The sequence below is a fragment of the Phyllobates terribilis genome, unplaced genomic scaffold (assembly GCF_046119375.1).
Source record: "Phyllobates terribilis strain yellow unplaced genomic scaffold, ASM4611937v1 Scaffold_3__8_contigs__length_932513732, whole genome shotgun sequence".
NCBI classification, from domain to species: domain Eukaryota; kingdom Metazoa; phylum Chordata; class Amphibia; order Anura; family Dendrobatidae; genus Phyllobates; species Phyllobates terribilis.
This window is the reverse complement of record NW_027362763.1, coordinates 923,082,542-923,101,679: the sequence shown is the minus strand read 5'-3', so window position 1 is coordinate 923,101,679 and position 19,138 is coordinate 923,082,542. Positions and strand designations below refer to the sequence as shown.

The window sequence follows — 19,138 nt, the reverse complement described above, 5'->3', positions numbered from 1 at the left end:
GCACTACTGGACCTGGGTGCATGAGTAGGGTCCAAAGCTGTGAAGATATGAAGATAACCTCAGCACACGAAATGGTAAAATTTGATATTTTATTTGCAGTCCACAGTAATAAAAGTTTTGGTCAGCAAGACCTTCATCAGAAGTGCACTTCTCCAGGGGTGGATACCACGGTATATGCAGCACCCCACCTTGGTTTCTGGCACACAAGGAATCCCTGCACTGGGACACTTCTCCTTCCTTATCCTTGACCTCTCTTCCCAGTGATTGGTACACTGATGAAGGTCTTGCCGACCGAAACATTTATTACTGTGGACTGCAAATAAAATATCAAATTTTACTATTTGGTGTGCTGAGGTTATCTTCATATCTCCATAGAGGGAACTGGCATAGGAACCGAAACGCGCGGATGTTGGCCATTATTCAGAAGAAGCGGAGTCAGATCTGTGGAGTCCGCCACAGGTAACGGGTGGAGAAGACCAGCCGGACTTTGACGAGATAATTTACCTCTCGCACAGGAGACACACACAAGAACATATTCCATAACGTCCTGGCGCCACCGGGGCCACCAATAGAACCGTTGAAGGAACTTTGTGGTACGTTTGACCCCAAAATGAGCTACGATCTTAGGGGCATGTGCCCAGGAGAGCACCTCATTTTGTAGATTAGGGTGAATGAACGTCCTCCCCGAGGGGACCTGGTTTAAGGACACTGGAGCCACCCTCCGCATACTTCCCGAAGGAACGGTGAGCCTGGGCTCGTCATCGTCCTCAGCTGTATCCATGGACCGGGACAAAAGGTCTATCCAAGGGTTCTTTTTGATATAATCTGACAAGACCTGGGTCTCGAAGACAGACAGAGGATCTGTGCCGGGGGCCACATCGGAAGAAGGCTCAGAGACTACCCTCTGGGTGACTGTAACCATACACTGAGACACACAATTCTCACTCCAGAAAAAAATTCTCCCCGTATTCCAGTCAATGTGTGGAGTGTGACAACGCAACCAAGGAAGACCCAACAGCACCTCATCTAATCCACCGGGAATAATAAGAAAGGAGGTAACCTTATGGTGAGCCTGAGCAAATGACATGGTGAGGGGAATCGACTGGTGGGTGATTTGCATGTCCAGGAGAGAACCGTTGACTACCCTAATGTTCATTGGCAGTAACTCTATAGGGATGGCGTGCTTCTGGGCAAACGTAGATGACAAAAAATTGCAATCGGCGCCAGAATCCACCCACGCCTTGGCAGTAACCATGGTTGCGCTGAAGAACAATGTCACCTTATACAATAATTTGGAGGAAGGAGCCCCAGAATCTAACACACCTCCTCCAACGGCGGTTAGACACACTCGTTTTCCCGACTGCTTGGAACCCTTATTAGCGGGGTACTCCAAGAGATGTGCAGCTCGGGAACGAGAGGGGCTAGACTAAGTCCGGGATATATCCATAGCCTCAGGCTCCGGGTCAGGAGTCACAGGTTTGGAAATGGGTCTAGAGAATGATGGTGCCAACTGACACTGAGGTCTGGGGACCTCCAGCTCTAACTTGTGTTCTGCATGACGCAAATCTATTCGGTTAGCGAGAGAGATTAACTCCTCCAGGGAGGTTGGAATCTCTCTGGTAGATAGAGCATTTTTAATGTGCCCAGCCAGACCCTTCCAGAACACCGGGATTAAAGCCCGCTCAGACCAATCCAATTCAGCCGCTAAGGTTCTGAACTGGATGGCATAATGGCTGGCGGTGACCGAACCCTGGACCAACGCAAGAAGCTTAAGAGCCGTATCATGCGTGACCTGAGGACCTAGGAAGACATTTTTTAGGGCTGTAAGAAAGAGACCCGCATTAGCCACTACCGGGTCACTCCGCTCCCACAGGGGTGTAGCACACTCTAAGGCCCTGTGAGAAAGTAACAAGATGACAAAACGCACTTTGGTCCTTTCGGAGGGGAACCGTGCCTCCATCATTTCCAACTGAATGGAGCACAGATTAATAAAACCCCTGCACGATTTGCTGTCACCAGAAAAAAATTCCGGGAGAGCAAAACGAGGTAATGGGGCGATTGCAGCTGCCGCAGCTTTCAGAGCAGCCGAGTTAACCAGATTGGCTGCTTGAGAAGCTGCCTGGGTAGCTACTGCAGTGATATCCGACACCGGGGCAGCTTGTTCCAGAGTCCTAAGTCTGGCCTCAAGTTGCTGTATATAGCGCTGCAGTTGCTGGTTGTCAGCCATGTTCGGCAAGACCCTGGCGCTCTGATACTGTTAAGGGGACGGTTGCAAACAACTTTATTAAATAATGGAAAGCAACCGAATCCGGGGTCCGCGATGCAGTCTGGAGGACTGCGGCCGAACACCTTCCGAGTAAGATGGTAAAACAACCAATAGAAATATCAATCCCTTCCGTGTTACTGCACACCAAAACGGGAATAGGGATTCGCACTACCTCCGTTAACCACACGAGAGATGTGCTACAAATAATGTATCCGTAGCCCTGTTTACTGCACAGGGACTACGCAGCAGGCGCTAGGATGCGTGTGTGATTCACGCTTGCGTATACGTGAGGAATATCTCTCCACGTGGCTTACAGGCGGTGCCGGGAATACGGATTCTGCAGACTGCTTGGGGTGTATGGCGACCCCTTTATCAGAGCCAGACTGTCAGATGAAGCTACCTGCCTCCCTCCATCTAAGGCTGCCTATCCCCCGCTAAACCTGCCTGACAGAAGCTAAAGCACACGTGGAGCCCAAACGACCAAGCGTCCACACAATTACACCATCATAGCTCAATGATCAGAGCGCGCTGCCATGTTTGTGGGCGGGCTATTTAAAGATTAAGCCCTGCCCACCGTCGCCTTATTGGTGACGTCACCCGCAACCAATCAGGCGGTGCCAGGTCACCGGTTCAGCTGACTCCCAAACCACCAATCATGGTTCGCCATGTCACGGGCATGCTCAGTGCAGTGAATCCTGGACTTCGGCTGTAGCAGCCCTGTTTCCCTCCGCAACCTACGCTTCATGTTGCTAGGAACTAAGACCTGAGAGACAACCTGTACATCACATGCACCAGCAAGGCGTTGGGACCAATGATGATGCTGAGCAGTATCAGCCCTGGCTGCACTGGAAAGGGAGACCACAGAATCCACTGATGGTTCTGAACCCATTTCAGATGCAGCAAAAGCCTGACACCTAACAGTCCCCATTGAGGCTCACAATCTACATTCCCTATCAGTATGTCTTTGGAATGTGGAAGGAATATGGAGAACCTGGAGGGAACCTATGGAAACACAGGGAGAACATACAAACTCCTTGCAGATGTTGTTCTTGGTGGGATTTGAACCCAGGACCCAAGTGCTGCAAAGCAACAGTACTAAACACTGAGCCACAGTGCAGAACAAATCTTTTTGCAGTGGAGTTCTGAGACCTAAAAATATTTTAATATTTTCTTTATGGAGCCGAATAAGGGCTTGTTTTATGTGTAACCAGCTATAATTTTTATAGATACCATTTTGCATGTGACCTTTGAATCACTTTTTTTGTGAGGTAGGGTAAACATAAAAAGCAATTCTGACACTTAGATTTTTTTTTTATGCCGAATTCACTGTCTGAAAAAGTTTTGAATGTTTAACAGTATGGGTCATTACAGACGTGACAATACCAAATATGTGAGATTTTTTTGTAAGGGCATTTGTATTTCTTTAAAAATGAACTGTTTTTTATTGGGATTTTTTTCTTATTATTATTCACACTTTTCTTCCATTTTTTCTTCTACAATATTCATTACTCCCACAAGGGAACTTGAAAATGTGAACCTTTGGTCGCATTGATAATACACTGCTCTACACATGTAGTACAGTGCATTATGTAACCTATAAGACCACAACTCAAACAGGATCTGACAGGTTGAGTTGTATGGCAGACATTAAGGCCATTGTTAGGCCTCCGGCTACTATAGTAACTCATCAGTACCCTGCGATTGCACTATTAGGGCTTGTTCATACATGCTTTACCATTGGATGAGTGCTATCCAATGTTTTAGCAGACCAATGATATTCTATGGCGAGGTACACATCTGTGACATTTTTTCTCATGCCAATGTGACATAAGAAAAAAGTCTCAGCATGGGAACGTAGAAATCATTGGACTGCATTCGGATCGTCTCCTAGTGCAGTCCGATTTCCACAGACTCACATGATGGAGAAATCTTGTTCTCCATCTTCTCCTCACCTGTGCTGTGATTATCTCAAGCGAGAGAATCAGAGCAGAGTAAACTGACACTAGGATCAAACTCTGATTAGATTTTGAGCCGAGTGTCATTTACATGATCAATACGATTTTCTCGGAAGAGAGAATATTCGTTTGTGTGACCCCGGCCTTAGATTTTTGATGGACTGACAGAAGGAGCACTTTCCCTCTATCAAATTCATTAGGCCACGTGCACACGTTGAGTATTTGGTGAGCTTTTACCTCAGTATGTATAAGCCAAAACCAGGAGTGGAACAGTCAGAAGAAAAGTATAATAGAAACACGTCACCACTTCAGTATTTTTCATCCACTTCTGATTTTTACTTACAAATAATAAGATAAAAAACTCACCAAACACTCAATGTGTGCACGTGGCCTTACACGTGTGGCCAGCGAGACTGTGACATGTAAAGAGTTAAACAGCTGGGGTTGCATATAGCTGAAATCCTGGCTGCTGCAGTGTGAGCAAAGCTGTATGTAAGGCTAAGTGCCCACGATGCAGAAATGCTGCAGATTTTTTCCGCATCTCCCTGGCAGGAAAATCACATGCGGATTTTACATGCGTTTTTCTTGCCAGGTAGAAGCGTTTGTGAAGCTTTTTGCATGCGGGTTATCAACCGCTTTTCCAATGCTTGACAACTTGGTCACACTATATAAATCCATGCAACCGGCCAAGCGTTTTTTAAGTGTTTTCGCTGTGGAAATTCCACGGCAAAAACGTTTGAAAAACGCATAGTGGGCACGCAGCCTAAAAGCCAGCTCCCACTGCAGATGGCAGAGGCACAGCTCCTGTGCCCGCTCCATAATGATGCAGTGATGCGTAGTGATGCAGTAACGCTTCACCATGGTGTACATGACCAGCAGGGTGCATGAGGGGGTTAAACTTGCAATAAAGTTGCGGTGATAACTATTAAGAACAAACTTTTGAATCTTAGGAAACTTAGCAATATAAAAAGTCAATATTTGAATGGATTGAAATATATTTTACCTTTCTCGAAACTTTGTGCCATTTTACAGGACAACACCACAAGTGCGGGGCGTATAAAAACATTAACCATTTTGTTTCTGTAAGCAGCACAGGTTAGAAAAGTGTGAGCTTGATTGGTGACCAACTCTTCAGTAATGGCTTCTGTCACATTGTGCCCCAGTAAAACAATGTGTCTGTCCACAATAGCCATAATATTTGAATGCAGAGATACACTGGATTGAACAACATCATCCATAGATTTATTACCTGGTTTACAGAAAGAAAGACGGAAAATAAAAATGTAATAGTGTGCAGCCATAAAAAACATTAAAGAGGTATTTTCAGAATTGAATGTTATGGTATATCAAAACATTGTGATTGGCGGGATTTATACATCTGTGACCCCTGCTGATTCAGAGAAGGACGGGATCAAGGTTCCTTTGCATTTTTTCCTGCTCAGCTGTGCTCCCAGTCACCCATTGTACAATAGATGGCAGCACAACTCAAATTCCAAACTGTGCACCTGTTTTGTGTGGATGTATGAACGGTACTCAATTTGTAGCCTGAGCGAAAGGGCGTGCAATATTCATTGCTTCATAGTTTTAAGGTTCAAAGAAGAGTTTAACCTAAATCCTAACATGTTGATTCAGAAGAAGGCAGAAAACCCATGAGTCAGATGATAATTGCCCAGTATAAGGAAAAAAATTCCCACGCGATTCCTTACATCTTAATAAGACTTAATCAGTTTTTTGAAACAACGTTCAATCTCCAAAATCTAGTACCCATAACTTGTAATATAATACATTTCTTAACAATGAAATTGCAACAGTAAGAAGGAAAAGTCATGGAATTATACAAATAAATGCTGAAAAAATGGAAACAATTTTTTTTAAAACATCTCGATTTATTCAGTATTGAAGATGAGCACCAAGTACAGAAATCGCCATACTTGCACGTCTTGATATGATATCAATGAGGTTATTAATGGTTCTCTGAGGGATGCTCTGCCATACTGAATGCACTTTGGCAAGCAAATCATCGAGATCCGCCGCTGGCAGCTCCATTTTTGCAATTGCCGATCAGATGACATCTCAGGTGTGCTAAATGGGAAGCATGGGCAGAGATGCAGCAGATCATGCTGGTACATTCAGACCATCCAGGCTGCTCAGAGAAGCATAAACAACATGCGGCCTGGCATTGTGTTGAAAAATGGCTCCTGGGACACTAGGAGAAATGGCCATAACACAGATCTATTCTGTAATACAAGTGAAATTGGACATCACATACCAAACCTAAGACAACAGTGGCTACACAAACCATTAGAAGGTGTTTTCACAACATTGGGCTATGAACCAGACATTCAGCTACACGTGTTCCATTGATCTCACACCACTGCTTTCAAAGGCCATCATGGTGCAGAGCAAGACAGCAATTAGTGTCTATCCTCTTTCGTGATGAGTCCCGCTTAGGTTTTGTATGCAATGATATGCAGAGATTGGTCTGGAAACTATATGGTCAACACCATGAAAAAACCTTAACGAGGGAACATCACACTGGTCCTATTCCTGGAATTATGGTGTGGGGTGGCAAAATGTACAGTAGCTGGAAACTTCTAGCCTTCATTCCAGCTCGGTATTGAATTGTTTATGAAACCAGTGGAATAGTTTCTCCAAAGTCTCTCAGGAGTTGTTTTTCAACAAGACAATGCCAACCTACATGTAGATCACGCTACTGGGAACACTCTGGAGGCAGATTGTAGGACAGGGTTGGGTTAATTGCACGTCCTTTTTGCAGCTGAAACTCATATCAATAGCCCCTTTCAGGCCTACTAATATTCTTTTTGCTCTTAAGCCTGAAAATTGTTGGGAAAATAGATATTATACGCCATTTATAGTGCTCAAGTTGTGCATTAAAAGCATACAGCCAGACTTGATTGGAGTAGCATTGCTATATAGTGCAAGCAGTGGGAAAGTCCATCTGAGGTGTACTAAATTTGCTGTGATACAAATACTGCAAAGTTTTCTCAGCCTCAAATATTATACGCCATTTAAACAGCACCAGTTGTGATTTGAAAACATATATGCAGACTTGGCCAGTAACCATTAGCATCGCTATAGTGCTACTGCTGTGTAACAAGTCCATCTGAGGTGGGCAAAGTTTACTGCGATAATAATCCTAAAAATTGTTTGAAGCAGTGAAATATCATATGTAATTTAAAATTGGCAAGGTGAGTGGTAAGGGACAGGGAAGTGGATATTATGCTGATGGTGAGCGCAGAGGCCGAGGGCAAGGTGAAACTGTGCCTGCTGAGGTAGCACAACAAACACACACATCATGTCGACCTAGCTTCCTGTCCGACTTTTTAGGGGAACACAGAACACCATTCTTGAACCCAGACCAGTGTGAAAAGTTTGTTGGTTGGATAGCAGTTTGCCAGCACCACCCTGTGTTCCACATGGTCCAGTCTCAGTAGCAGTGATTCTGGACCACATAATCCTCACCTTGATCCTCCTTCCTCCCACCATGCCGAGTGCCCGGAGACAAGTGATCCCACACATGGACACTCCAAAGAGCTGTTCACATTTCTATTTACAGATTCTGGCCTCTCGCCCTGCCCGTTTCAAGCGGGACATGAGGAGATCGCAGGTAGCAATGCCAAGATATTTGAGCAGCCACGCTCACAAGATGGCAACGGTGCGAAACTGCAATTACTGTTGCAAGAGGTGGATGATGATAAGACACAATTGCTAACAAGTGATGTTGTTAAGTCAGCAAGTCAGGAAAAGGACCAGGATGCAGAAGTGGAAAATGAGGTGGTGGAGGATGAAGTCACTGACTCAACCTGGAAAGGTGACAGGCAGAGCAAAGACAGCAGCGCAGAGCGGTAGGTATCTGCAGCGCCACAAAAGGCAGGAAGAGGCAGTGGGGTGGCCAGAGACACAAGGCGGGCAACTGTTCCGCAGAGCACCAACGCGGGGAGAGTAGCCAAGCCAAGAGTTAGGTGTTCCCAAGTCTGACACTTAAAGACAGTCCAGTTAAACCAAAGAAGGCCATTTGCAACATCTGCCATGCCTGAATCACCAGGGGCAGCACAATTACTAGGCTGACCACCACCAGCATGCTCAGGCACATGACAGAAAAGTAACCGACTAGTTGGCCCAAAGGCCTTGGTCCAGAAACAGTGTCTGCGGGTGAGACCCTTCTCCTGTTCTACATGCACACGAATCCCCTGTTCATGACGCAAGCAAAGATGCCTCCCACCCTGTACCTGTCGTTGCACTCTTGCAATCACCATCAGCAACCACGTCCATGCTCTTGTCTCAGTGCAGAGTTGTCCCTACCCCAGTCCTCGGAACGGAAACATAAATACATAGCCACCAACCCACAGGCGACAATACAAAACGGCCAAATTTCCACTCAGTACTCAGTCCCCACTATTTCTCCCAGTGTTCAGTTCCCACCTTACACAAGCACGTGTCCCATAACATCAGCCGTACCCTGACCAATGCTGTTACTGGGAAGGTCCACTTAACCATGGACTCGTGGACAAGTGGCCAAGGATGCTACATTTCCCTGACGGCACACTGAGTGAATATTGTGGAAGCAGGGACACAGTCAGATTCTGGGAAAGAACACGTGCTACTGACACAGAGGATTGCGGGCCCTGGTTCAATCAGAGTTGTCTCCACCTTCTCAGCCTCCATCCCTGAAACGTCAACATCAGTCACAAGCTGGAAGCACTGCAGCACTGCCTCAACCAAGCGGCAACAGACTCTGCTGAAGCTAATCTGCTTAGGTGACAAACTGCACACCGCCGCAGAATTGATAAATGGTCTAACAAACCGCCCCTGAACCTACAGCCAGGCATGGTCATGTGTGACAATGGCATTAACCTGGTGGCGGCTCTGAAGCTTGGCAACCTTGCACATGTACCATGCCTGGCCCAGATGCTCAACTTAGCGGTTCAGAAGTTTCTCAAAACTTACCGAGATCTGCCAGATCTACGCTGCGTGTGTGCCCATTTCCGCAAGTCAGCTACAGCCTCCGCCACCGTGGCAGTGCTGCAGCAGCATTTGCAACTTCCCGCTCACCGACTGGTGTGCGATGTCACCACGCATTGGAACTCAACATTAAATATGTTGGCAAGGCTTTGTGAGCAACGGAGGGCAGTAGGGAAGTAGTTGAATACCAGCTCAAACATGCCCGTCGGTATTCTGGTCAGCCTCCGCACATAAGAGCTGATGAGTGGGCATGGATGTCTGACATCTGTGCGGTTCTCCAAAACTTTGAGGACTCGACCAAGATGGTGAGCGGCGTTGACGCCATAATCAGCGAAACCATCACACTTCTCTGTCTACTGAAACGCTCACTGCTCACAATTAAAGAGGAGACATTGCAGGCGGAGCAAGTTGAGATGGAGCAAGAAACTATATAAGGTGATGCTAGACATCCCAGCCTCATCTCATCTTCTCAAAGTGGACTGGGTGATAATAAGGAGGAATAGGAGATGGTTGCCTATGCTACAGACGGTACTACCCAAACCACCTTTATCCCATCTGTTCAGAGTAGATGGCCTGAAGACAAGGAGGAGAGGAAGGACGAGGAGGAGGACAAGAACTGTCGTCCTCTTGGTGGGGACAGGGAAGTCTTGGCTGTTGGCAGTCTGGCACACATGACTGAGTTTATGTTCCGCTGCCTTTTTCATGACCCTCGCATTGTACGCATTTTGGCCAACATTAATTACTGGTTGGTCACTTTTGTAGACCAATAATACAATGAGATCTTTCCATCTCTCCTTCCCGTGGCGGAGAGGTCTACTAAAATGTTGCAGTACCAGAAGGCCCTAGCTGAAGATTTATAAAAAAAATTCCCATCTGACAACTTTAGCGGTAGAGGTTACAGTTCCTTGGACAACCAAGGAGTAGAGACGAGGGACACATACACCAGATGCAGCAGAGGCAGGGGAACACTCTCTCAAAGGCCTGGGAAAGTTTTCTCAGACCCTCCCACCACCCAGGCCCTGATGCGTAGAATACTCTGACAAGGAGGGAAAAGTTTTGGAAGATGCTGAAGGATTACCTTGCTGACCGTTCCAAACTAGACACGTGGCATGAACTGTCTCTCTATGCCTTGGAGGTCCTAGCCTGCCCTGCAGCCAGCATTTTGTCAGAGCAGGTTTTTAGTGCCGCTGGGGGTAGTATAACTGACAGGCACATCCGCCTGTCTACTGAAAATGCTGACAGGCTGACTCTTATAATAATGAACAAGAGCTGGATTGGCTCAGACTTATCAACACCACCGGATGACAGCAGCAGAACATAAACTCAAATGTAGTGTTTTTTATTCTCTGGTCTATTCCCATGCACCCCTTCCCACTCACACATTCAGGATTTCGTCTTTTTTGTGTAGTCCTCCTCCTTCTCCTCCTCCACCACAATGTCAACAGGATGATCATGCTACCCTCATGCTACCCTCGCTATAATTTTTTTTAAGGGTGTCTATGATGCCCGCATTAATAAGTTTTAGAGCCCTACCTCTAACATTCTTTGATACAAGGGGCGTTCATTAAAGATTACCTCTCACCCACTTCCTGTGGAGTGAGAGCAATGAAACTTGGCACAGTTATTAGTCCTTCTCTACGTAGGTGCCACCTAGGGACACACACTTCTCCCATCACTTTAAGCAACTGTAAACACCTCGCTTGTAGAAGTTGACAGGTTGCTACAAAAGCCACCTTGTGACATCGGAAATCAGAGTCTCATTATATGGAAAATGCTTGCCCTTCAAAAATAACTTAATTTTTGGATAGAGGTGGAAGTCTGATGACGCGAGGTCAGATGAATAAGGGGGATGCGGTAGAATTTCAAAGCTACAGGAGCAGTTGTCTTGCAAAAGGTGGACACCTTTGGTGAGCATGCCATGTCTCTTGGTTTTGATGGCCTCCTGCAATTTCCGCAGCAGTGAAGAATAGTATGTCCCAGTGATCATGGTACCCTTTGCTAGGAAATCCATCAATACTACTCCGTGCTGGTCCCAAAATACTGTGAGCATGACCTTGCCTGCCGAGGGTTGGGCACGTGCCGTCTTTGTAGGCGGTGAGTCATGATGCTTCCAATGCATCGACTGGACATTAGTCTCAGGATCATAGTGCTGGACCCAGATTTCATCCTGTGTGATCAGCCTGTTGAAAAAGTCCTCCTGGTTTCCATGGCACATCGTCAATAAAGCCTGAGAGCATTCCACTCATTCCTGCTTCTGGAAAGGTGTGAGCAGCCGGGGAACCCAGCGAGCGGACACCTTATGCATGTGAAAATGGTCTTGGATGATTTTTTCCACGGACCCCACACTAATCTTGACATTTTGGGCTAGGTGGCGAATGGTTATGCTGCAATTTTCCAAAATGGCGACCTCCACTTGCTTGATGGTGTGTTCATCAATAGCAGAGTGGGGTCGCCCTGGAATTGGAGCTGTTTGCACCGAAGTCAGACCACATTTCAATTGACGATGCCAGTTCTTGACTACATCATAAAATGGGAAATCATCATCATAAACCTCTTTCATCTCATCAAACGTCTCCTTTGGTGTACGGCCTTTCAAGTAAAGGAACTTGATGACTGCTCAGTATTCCACTGGGTCCATTATCAAACCTCATACCACTTCAGCACCTGTAAAATCAAGACCGTTATCAGTTCTGAGTTGCAAATTGTCATGTAACCTATAGAGACTTACATCATTACACAGGTGAAGTTTTAGCATCCTGTGATAAATAGAAGTGGGTCAGGGAAAATCTTTAATGATTTAATGCCCCTCCTATATGTGTGTATACAGGAGTAAATGTTTTCTAGCCCATGCACTTAGTGCATGTGCATTACCAGTTTAGGATACCCACTCCTTAATAATTGGAAAAAATGTTTTCTGAGGCCCTCCACTACATCTCTTCAAAAAGATATTGGAGTGCCTCCTTCTAATTTTTGGCATCCTTTGCACTTAGTGCATACGATTTACCAGTCTAGGAGACCCACTCCTTAGTAATGGGAAAAAATGCTTTTCTGAGGCTCCACTTTCTAGTTGAGGGAACTTTTTGGAAACCAAAAGAGCCAGTGGGTTCTATTAGTAAGTGAACCAGTGCCTTGTTGTGGGCTGTCAGGTGGTCGTCACATAGGGAGTTCTCACGCTGCATACTGAATTTATTTCACAGCCGGGAGAGGAGACTTTGTACAGTAAGTGCAGAAAATCATGGTCTCCTCCATATCAGGCTGCGTAGATGCAAAACGTTCCACTATATTCCCCAGCAGGGTTGATGAAATACCAGTGCTTGGTGCAGCTACGTTAAACTAATAGCTTTTTTCAGGGTAAATTCAAATAGATTCTATTCTCTAATAATGCCGCTCTTATCTGCAATTCGTGTAGAGTGAGCTGTTGCAGTAGGGATAGCGTATTAGAGGAATCTAGTCTTGAATTATTGCCTTATAGTCTGCGCTGCTGCAACTGCAAATTTTTTTTTAAAAGTCTACTCTATTCCCTATTAATACTACTGTTAGCTGCGTTTAGTATAGGGCTAGGTGCTAGGTGGTATCATCGGCTAGAAATGAGTGTTCATTTTGGCGACATACATCTCTTCACTGTCCATAACTTGATTGCTTTTTTCAAAAAAGTCATTGACAGATTCATGATTTTTACGGTGATCTGTACTCAGAAATTCATCAAAGCAGGCAGGGTTGCTTGCGTTCCTCCACAGTTTGCTGCTGCCACGTACAAAAAAACCTCTTTTCAGGGCCGACTCAAATCTATTTTATATTCTACAATATTTCCTCTCTTATCTGCAATTCATGTACGATGAGCTATCACACAAGGGGATAGCATATTGCAAGCATCTAGTCAGTGATAATTGCCTGATAGTCCGTGCTGCTGCAACTGCAAAAAAAGAAGGAAAAAAAATCTATTTTATTTCTTTTTAACACCGCTGTTATCTGCATTTAGTATAGGGATAGGTGCTAAGTGGTATCATCTGCTGTAAATGAGTGTTCATTCTGGTGACATACATCTCTTCCACTGTGCATAACTTGATTGCTTTTTTCAAAAAACTCATTAACAGATTTGTGATTTTTACGGTGATCTGTACTCAGAAATTCATCAAAGCAGGCAAAATGAAATGATTTATTGTGTCCATTCGCAGTTTCTCTGTAGCATCTGTATGTAACAGGTAGTGGTGGGAGACTTTAAGTTACTGTAGCTGGAATTACCACTTCAGAACTCTCCAGTGCTTTGTTTCCATCCATTTCTGGGCACTTCTTGAGGTATGTTTGGGGTCATTGTCCTGCTGTAAGACCAATGACCTAGGATGTAAACCCAGCTTTCTGACACTGGGCACTACATTGCGACCCAAAATCCTTTCATCATGCCTTGCACACAGTCAAGGCACCTTGTGCAAGAGGCAGCAACACAGCCCCTAAATATCTTTGAACCTCCACCATACAGTTAGGTCCATATATATTTGGACAGAGACAACATTTTTCTAATTTTGGTTCTAGACATTACCACAATGAATTTTAAACAAAACAATTCAGATGCAGTTGAAGTTCAGACTTTCAGCTTTCATTTGAGGGTATCCACATTAAAATTGGATGAAGGGTTTAGGAGTTTCATCTCCTTAACATGTGCCACCCTGTTTTAAAGGGACCAAAAGTAATTGGACAGATTAAATAATTGTAAATAAAATGTTCATTTCTAGTACTTGGTTGAAAACCCTTTGTTGGCAATGACAGCCTGAAGTCTTGAACTCATGGACATCACCAGACGCTGTGTTTCCTCCTTTTTGATGCTCTGCCAGGCCTTCACTGCGGTGGTTTCCAGTTGCTGTTTGTTTGTGGGCCTTTCTGTCTGAAGTTTAGTCTTTAACAAGTGAAATGCATGCTCAATTGGGTTGAAATCAGGTGACTGACTTGGCCATTCAAGAATATTACACTTCTTTGCTTTAATAAACTCCTGGGTTGCTTTGGCTTTATGTTTTGGGTCATTGTCCATCTGTAGTATGAAACGATGACCAATCAGTTTGGCTGAATTTGTCTGGATCTGAGCACACAGTATGGCTCTGAATACATCAGAATTCATTCGGCTGCTTCTGTCCTGTGTCACATCATCAATAAACACTAGTGACCCAGTGCCACTGGCAGCCATGCATGCCCAAATCATCACACTGCCTCCACCGTGTTTTACAGATGATGTGGTATGCTTTGGATCATGAGCTGTACCACGCCTTCACCATACTTTTCTCTTTCTATCATTCTGGTAGAGGTTGATCTTGGTTTCATCTGTCCAAAGAATGTTTTTCCAGAACTGTGCTGGCTTTATTAGATGTTTTTTTAGCAAAGTCCAGTCTAGCCTTTTTATTCTTAATGCTTATGAGTGACTTGCACCGTGCAGTGAACCCTCTGTATTTACTTTCATGCAGTCTTCTCTTTATGGTAGATTTGGATATTGATGCGCCTACCTCCTGGAGAGTGTTGTTCACTTGGTTGGCTGTTGTGAAAGGGTTTCTCTTCACCATGGAGATTATTCTGCGATCATTCACTACTGTTGTCTTCCGTGGGCGCCCAGGTCTTTTTGCATTGATGAGTTCACCAGTGCTTTCTTTCTTTCTCAGGATGCACCAAACTGTAGATTTTGCCACTCTTAATATTGTAGCAATTTCTCGGATGGGTTTTTTCTGTTTTTGCAGCTTAAGGATGGCTTGTTTCACCTGCATGGAGAGCTCCTTTGACAGCATGTTTACTTCACATCAAAACCTTCCAAATGCAAGCACCACACCTCAAATCTTTTATCTGCTTAATTGAGAATGACATAACAAAGGGATTGCCCACACCTGTCCATGAAATAGCCTTGGAGTCAATTATCCAATTACTTTTGGTCCCTTTAAAAACAGGGTGGCACATGTTAAGGAGCTGAAACTCCTAAACCTTTCATCCAATTTTAATGTGGATACCCTCAAATGAAAGCTGAAAGTCTGAAATTCAACTGCATCTGAATTGTTTTGTTTAAAATTCATTGTGGTAATGTCTAGAACCAAAATTAGAAAAATGTTGTCTCTGTCCAAATATATATGGACCTAAATGTATTTGACAGGAAGTACTGTGTTCTTTTATTTGTAAGCCTCATATCATTTACAGTAAACAGTTGAATGATGTGCTTTAACAAAAAGCTCTATCTTGCCTCATCTGTCCAGAAGACGCCTGCCCTCAAGACGCCTGCTGGCCCTCTAAAAATAGTGGGGGCTGCCTGCTGGCACGCTATAAATTGTGAGGGCCGCCTGCTGGCCCTCCAAGTTTCAAACTTTAAAGTATTAATACTATTAATACAAAAAGGAAAATTTGACCACTTCAGATGGATAAATTATATTGAAGTAGCAATATACGGCTATGCAAAGCATAGCCAGCTGCTGGCCCTCTAAAATTAGAGGGCCGCCTGATGGCCCTCTGACAATAGTGAGGGCTGCCTGCTGGCTCTCTAACAATATTAAGCGCCGCTTGATGGCCCATATACAAATAGTGAGGGCCACATCATGGCCCTGAAAAAAATAGGCTTTGTGACTTTCAGAGTTCCTATTTCATAAATGAAACAGGATGTGTCTGATCATGTCTCACACACCACATGGCCAGATAAGGTATTAAAATGTTATAATTACATTTACTGGTGAAAGTTTTTTTCACCATTGAAAGCAATGCGAACGTGCAAAAACACTAAGTGAGAACATAGCACAATGTGTGGAGGAACATTTTTTTCTCTTATTTATTTTGCCCTATAATCAAGTCATTATCCTGGAAAGTATGTTTCTTAACATTCTTTATAGTAAAATCCATTTTATCTTTGGTTTGGTATGTTTTGTTGTCAGTCCGTAAAAGTGGAGTAATACTCTGACAACATTGTTCCCAGCAGCGACCTGGGATTCAGAGATGCTTCCAGGGGTCTTCCCCATGCTGTTCCCATGCCATTTCAGCACTTTTTCCATTGATTTAACCAATCATTAGACCCCCTCCAGACCTCCGGGGGAGAATGGCGGCGGAAAAATGCTTGAATTTCCAATTGACTTCCATTATACTCGTTACTCGGGCACCAGAGCATTACGATTTGCTCGACTCGAGTAATGAGCCCCTGAGCATTTTAGTGCTCGTCCATCACAACTGGTGACAAATTCCCTTTAAGTGTGACAATAATGCCAAAAACAGAAGAAATAATGAAGGTGTATTATTTTTCAGGACTGTATATTTACATGATTTTGTATTAATAATTCATACCTGGCCAATCTAAAACACCTCCAAAATCCTCTGTTAACTTCCTGAGCCAAGGTATCTTTTCAACTAACAGATTGTAGTTTAATACAGGCAGATTCTGGAGCAAAATAGTCGCTATCAGATCTCCAGGGCTAAGCACCATGTTGGCTATTTGGTGAAGTTCTACTTTGTATGCCATGTCAGAAATGAACTTCTGAATATGCTCTGATGGTCTCTGAAGACTATGTCTGTAATATAAAACGTATTGTTCAGTGTGAAAAATCCATAATATATATAAGTTGCCCGTTGAATATGCCAGCTCCGCCTATTGAGATTCATACATAAACCTGTGTGTTAAATTGTATTTAGACTGTTAGATTGTTATAGCTAGATTACATACAATGGTTACAATAGTTATATTGCATACATAAACCTGTATGTTAGATTGCATTTAGAACGATTTATTCTTTCAGAGGCCATTGATCGCAGTGATATTGGTCGTCCAATGTAAATGTGAATATTTCCAAAATTGTCATTCAGTATTTTTCTGGCTTTAATTAAGCCCTGCAAGGGAAATGGTAGAAAAACATAAGAACTGATTTTTTTTTATACATTGGTCTTATCAAGCACTGAACTGTATCTTACTGAAGTAGATTCTTTGGATTTCTGCGCTCCAAGAAGCTCTTGCGCATAGAAAGACTCTTCTAAGATTTTCTCATAGCTAATACTGATAGGGACCAGATAAGTATCATAAACTTCTCCTCTGAAAAATGGTTCAGATACAACATTCAATAGGCCTAAAATCAAACAATAAATTATTTATCTGTGTAATTCTACATTTCTGTGTTTAAGCATGTTTAACTTCATTATATTGCCAAGTTTCGTATACAGTACAGACCAAAAGTTTGGACACACCTTCTCATTTAAAGATTTTTCTGTATTTTCATGACTGAAAATTGTACATTCACACTGAAGGCATCAAAACTATGAATTAACACATGTGGAATTATATACTTAACAAAAAAGTGTGAAACAACTGAAAATATGTCTTATATTCTAGGTTCTTCAAAGTAGCCACCTTTTGCTTTGATGACTGCTTTGCACACTCTTGGCATTCTCTAGTCATGAAAATACAGAAAATCTTTAAATGAGAAGGTGTGTCCAAACTTTTGGTCTGTACTGTACATGATTATACTGTATATGTTTATAGTAGAGTCTCAGTGTATTGTATGTGATGTCTATGCAACAGTCTGAGTGAATCCCATGTGATATATATTCAGCAGACTCAGTGTATCCTATGTGATGTATATATGGCATAGTCTCAATGCATCCTTCTATCGCTTCTTGGCCTTTTGGCTAAGATCAAGTGTTGCATCGTTTGAAAAGGCAGCTTTGGCCTAGGCCGCATTAGTAGAAAGGTACATTATGAAAACTGGGTACGGTGCACTGGGTAAGTTTGAGAGCACAAGTGCCTTACGAGTGGTAGCCCTAGGAGTGTGTACATTTACAATGCATTTCACCTTTTTATTATTTCTGAGAACACACCCTTTTCCAGGGCTCTGGGTTGGGGAATTTTTTAATTGCTTGTCAAATGTCCAGCTAATATTACAGTAGAAACACCTTCATTATTTGTTTTCACTTGAGTGCCACCCTTTGTACATTTGTCTTTGTCACTTGGACATCTCTTGGAGGAGATCAGATCAAAATGGCTCCTAGCTGGGACTAAATCAACATTTCTGTGTAAAGAAAAGAAAGGTATTTTTAATTTTTTCCTTCCATGTTGCTTTAATTCTTGTGAAGCAGCTAAGGGGTTAACAAACTTCTTGAATGCGGTTTTGATTACTTTGAGGGGTGCGCTTTTTAAAATGGTATTCATTTTGGTGTTTTATTACACTTAAGCACCTCAAAGTCACTTCAAATATGATGTGGTTCCTAAAACAAACAGGAGGTTTTGTAAATTTGGTTGAAAAAAAAAAATATTGCTGATAAACCTTCTAAAAATTTGGTTTCAAAGATGATGCTGACATGAAATAGACATGGGGTAAATGGTGTTATTATTAACTATTTTGTGTGGTATGACTATCTGTTTTGAGGGCATAAAATTTAACATTTTTAAAAATGCAGTTTTCTAAATTTTCATCAAATTTCCATGTAAATACTTTTATGCCAAAAAAGACAAAAGTATTCTAGGAATGATACCTTTACTGACTAACCCCAAAAATATATTTGCAAGCTTTCAAAGCACAGATGCTCCTTCATCAGGCGGGTTTACAAATGAATGACTGAATTAAGAGCCCAACATTTAAGAGTTGTCAGAACAGGACATTTGTGAATCGGGTGGATGGGGTTATTTTTCGATAAGAAGGTACCGTAATACAAATTAAAGTTTTTGATACAAATGGAGAGGTAGAGGGAGTGATAGTTTGGTAATCAGGAGTCAGTCTAGTGGAGGTGTTAAGTGTGTCCATGTAGTGAGTCATAAATCCAGGTGTTAGATTGAGTCCTTTTGTCAATGACCAGAACATCCTTATAAGCTTGAATTCACAGATTTTACTTTCTGTCATTCTTAAAGAGACCAATCTATATTAAGGTTTTTAAATCAGTCATACAGTACCCTGGTAAAGAAATGTTTTCTCACATTTGAGTCCAGCTCATTCCTTATAGTATG

The 19,138-nt window shown here is 43.2% G+C and overlaps 1 protein-coding gene across 3 annotated transcripts in view; it reads right to left on the bottom strand.

Moving 5' to 3' along the window:
- Positions 1 to 19,138, bottom strand: part of LOC141257809 (dihydroxyacetone phosphate acyltransferase-like) — a 181,831-nt gene that overhangs the window by 45,999 nt on the left and 116,694 nt on the right. For 2 of the 3 annotated variants that reach the window (XM_073672813.1, XM_073672811.1), the window contains 4 exons: positions 17,116 to 17,267; positions 16,898 to 17,034; positions 16,495 to 16,718; positions 5,225 to 5,470 (listed from right to left, as the gene is read on the bottom strand). In XM_073672813.1, coding sequence (XP_073528914.1) covers positions 5,225 to 5,470; positions 16,495 to 16,718; positions 16,898 to 17,034; positions 17,116 to 17,267 — 759 coding nt within the window. The remainder of the gene's footprint in view (positions 1 to 5,224; positions 5,471 to 16,494; positions 16,719 to 16,897; positions 17,035 to 17,115; positions 17,268 to 19,138) is intronic. The other variant, XM_073672812.1, reaches the window with a different exon arrangement.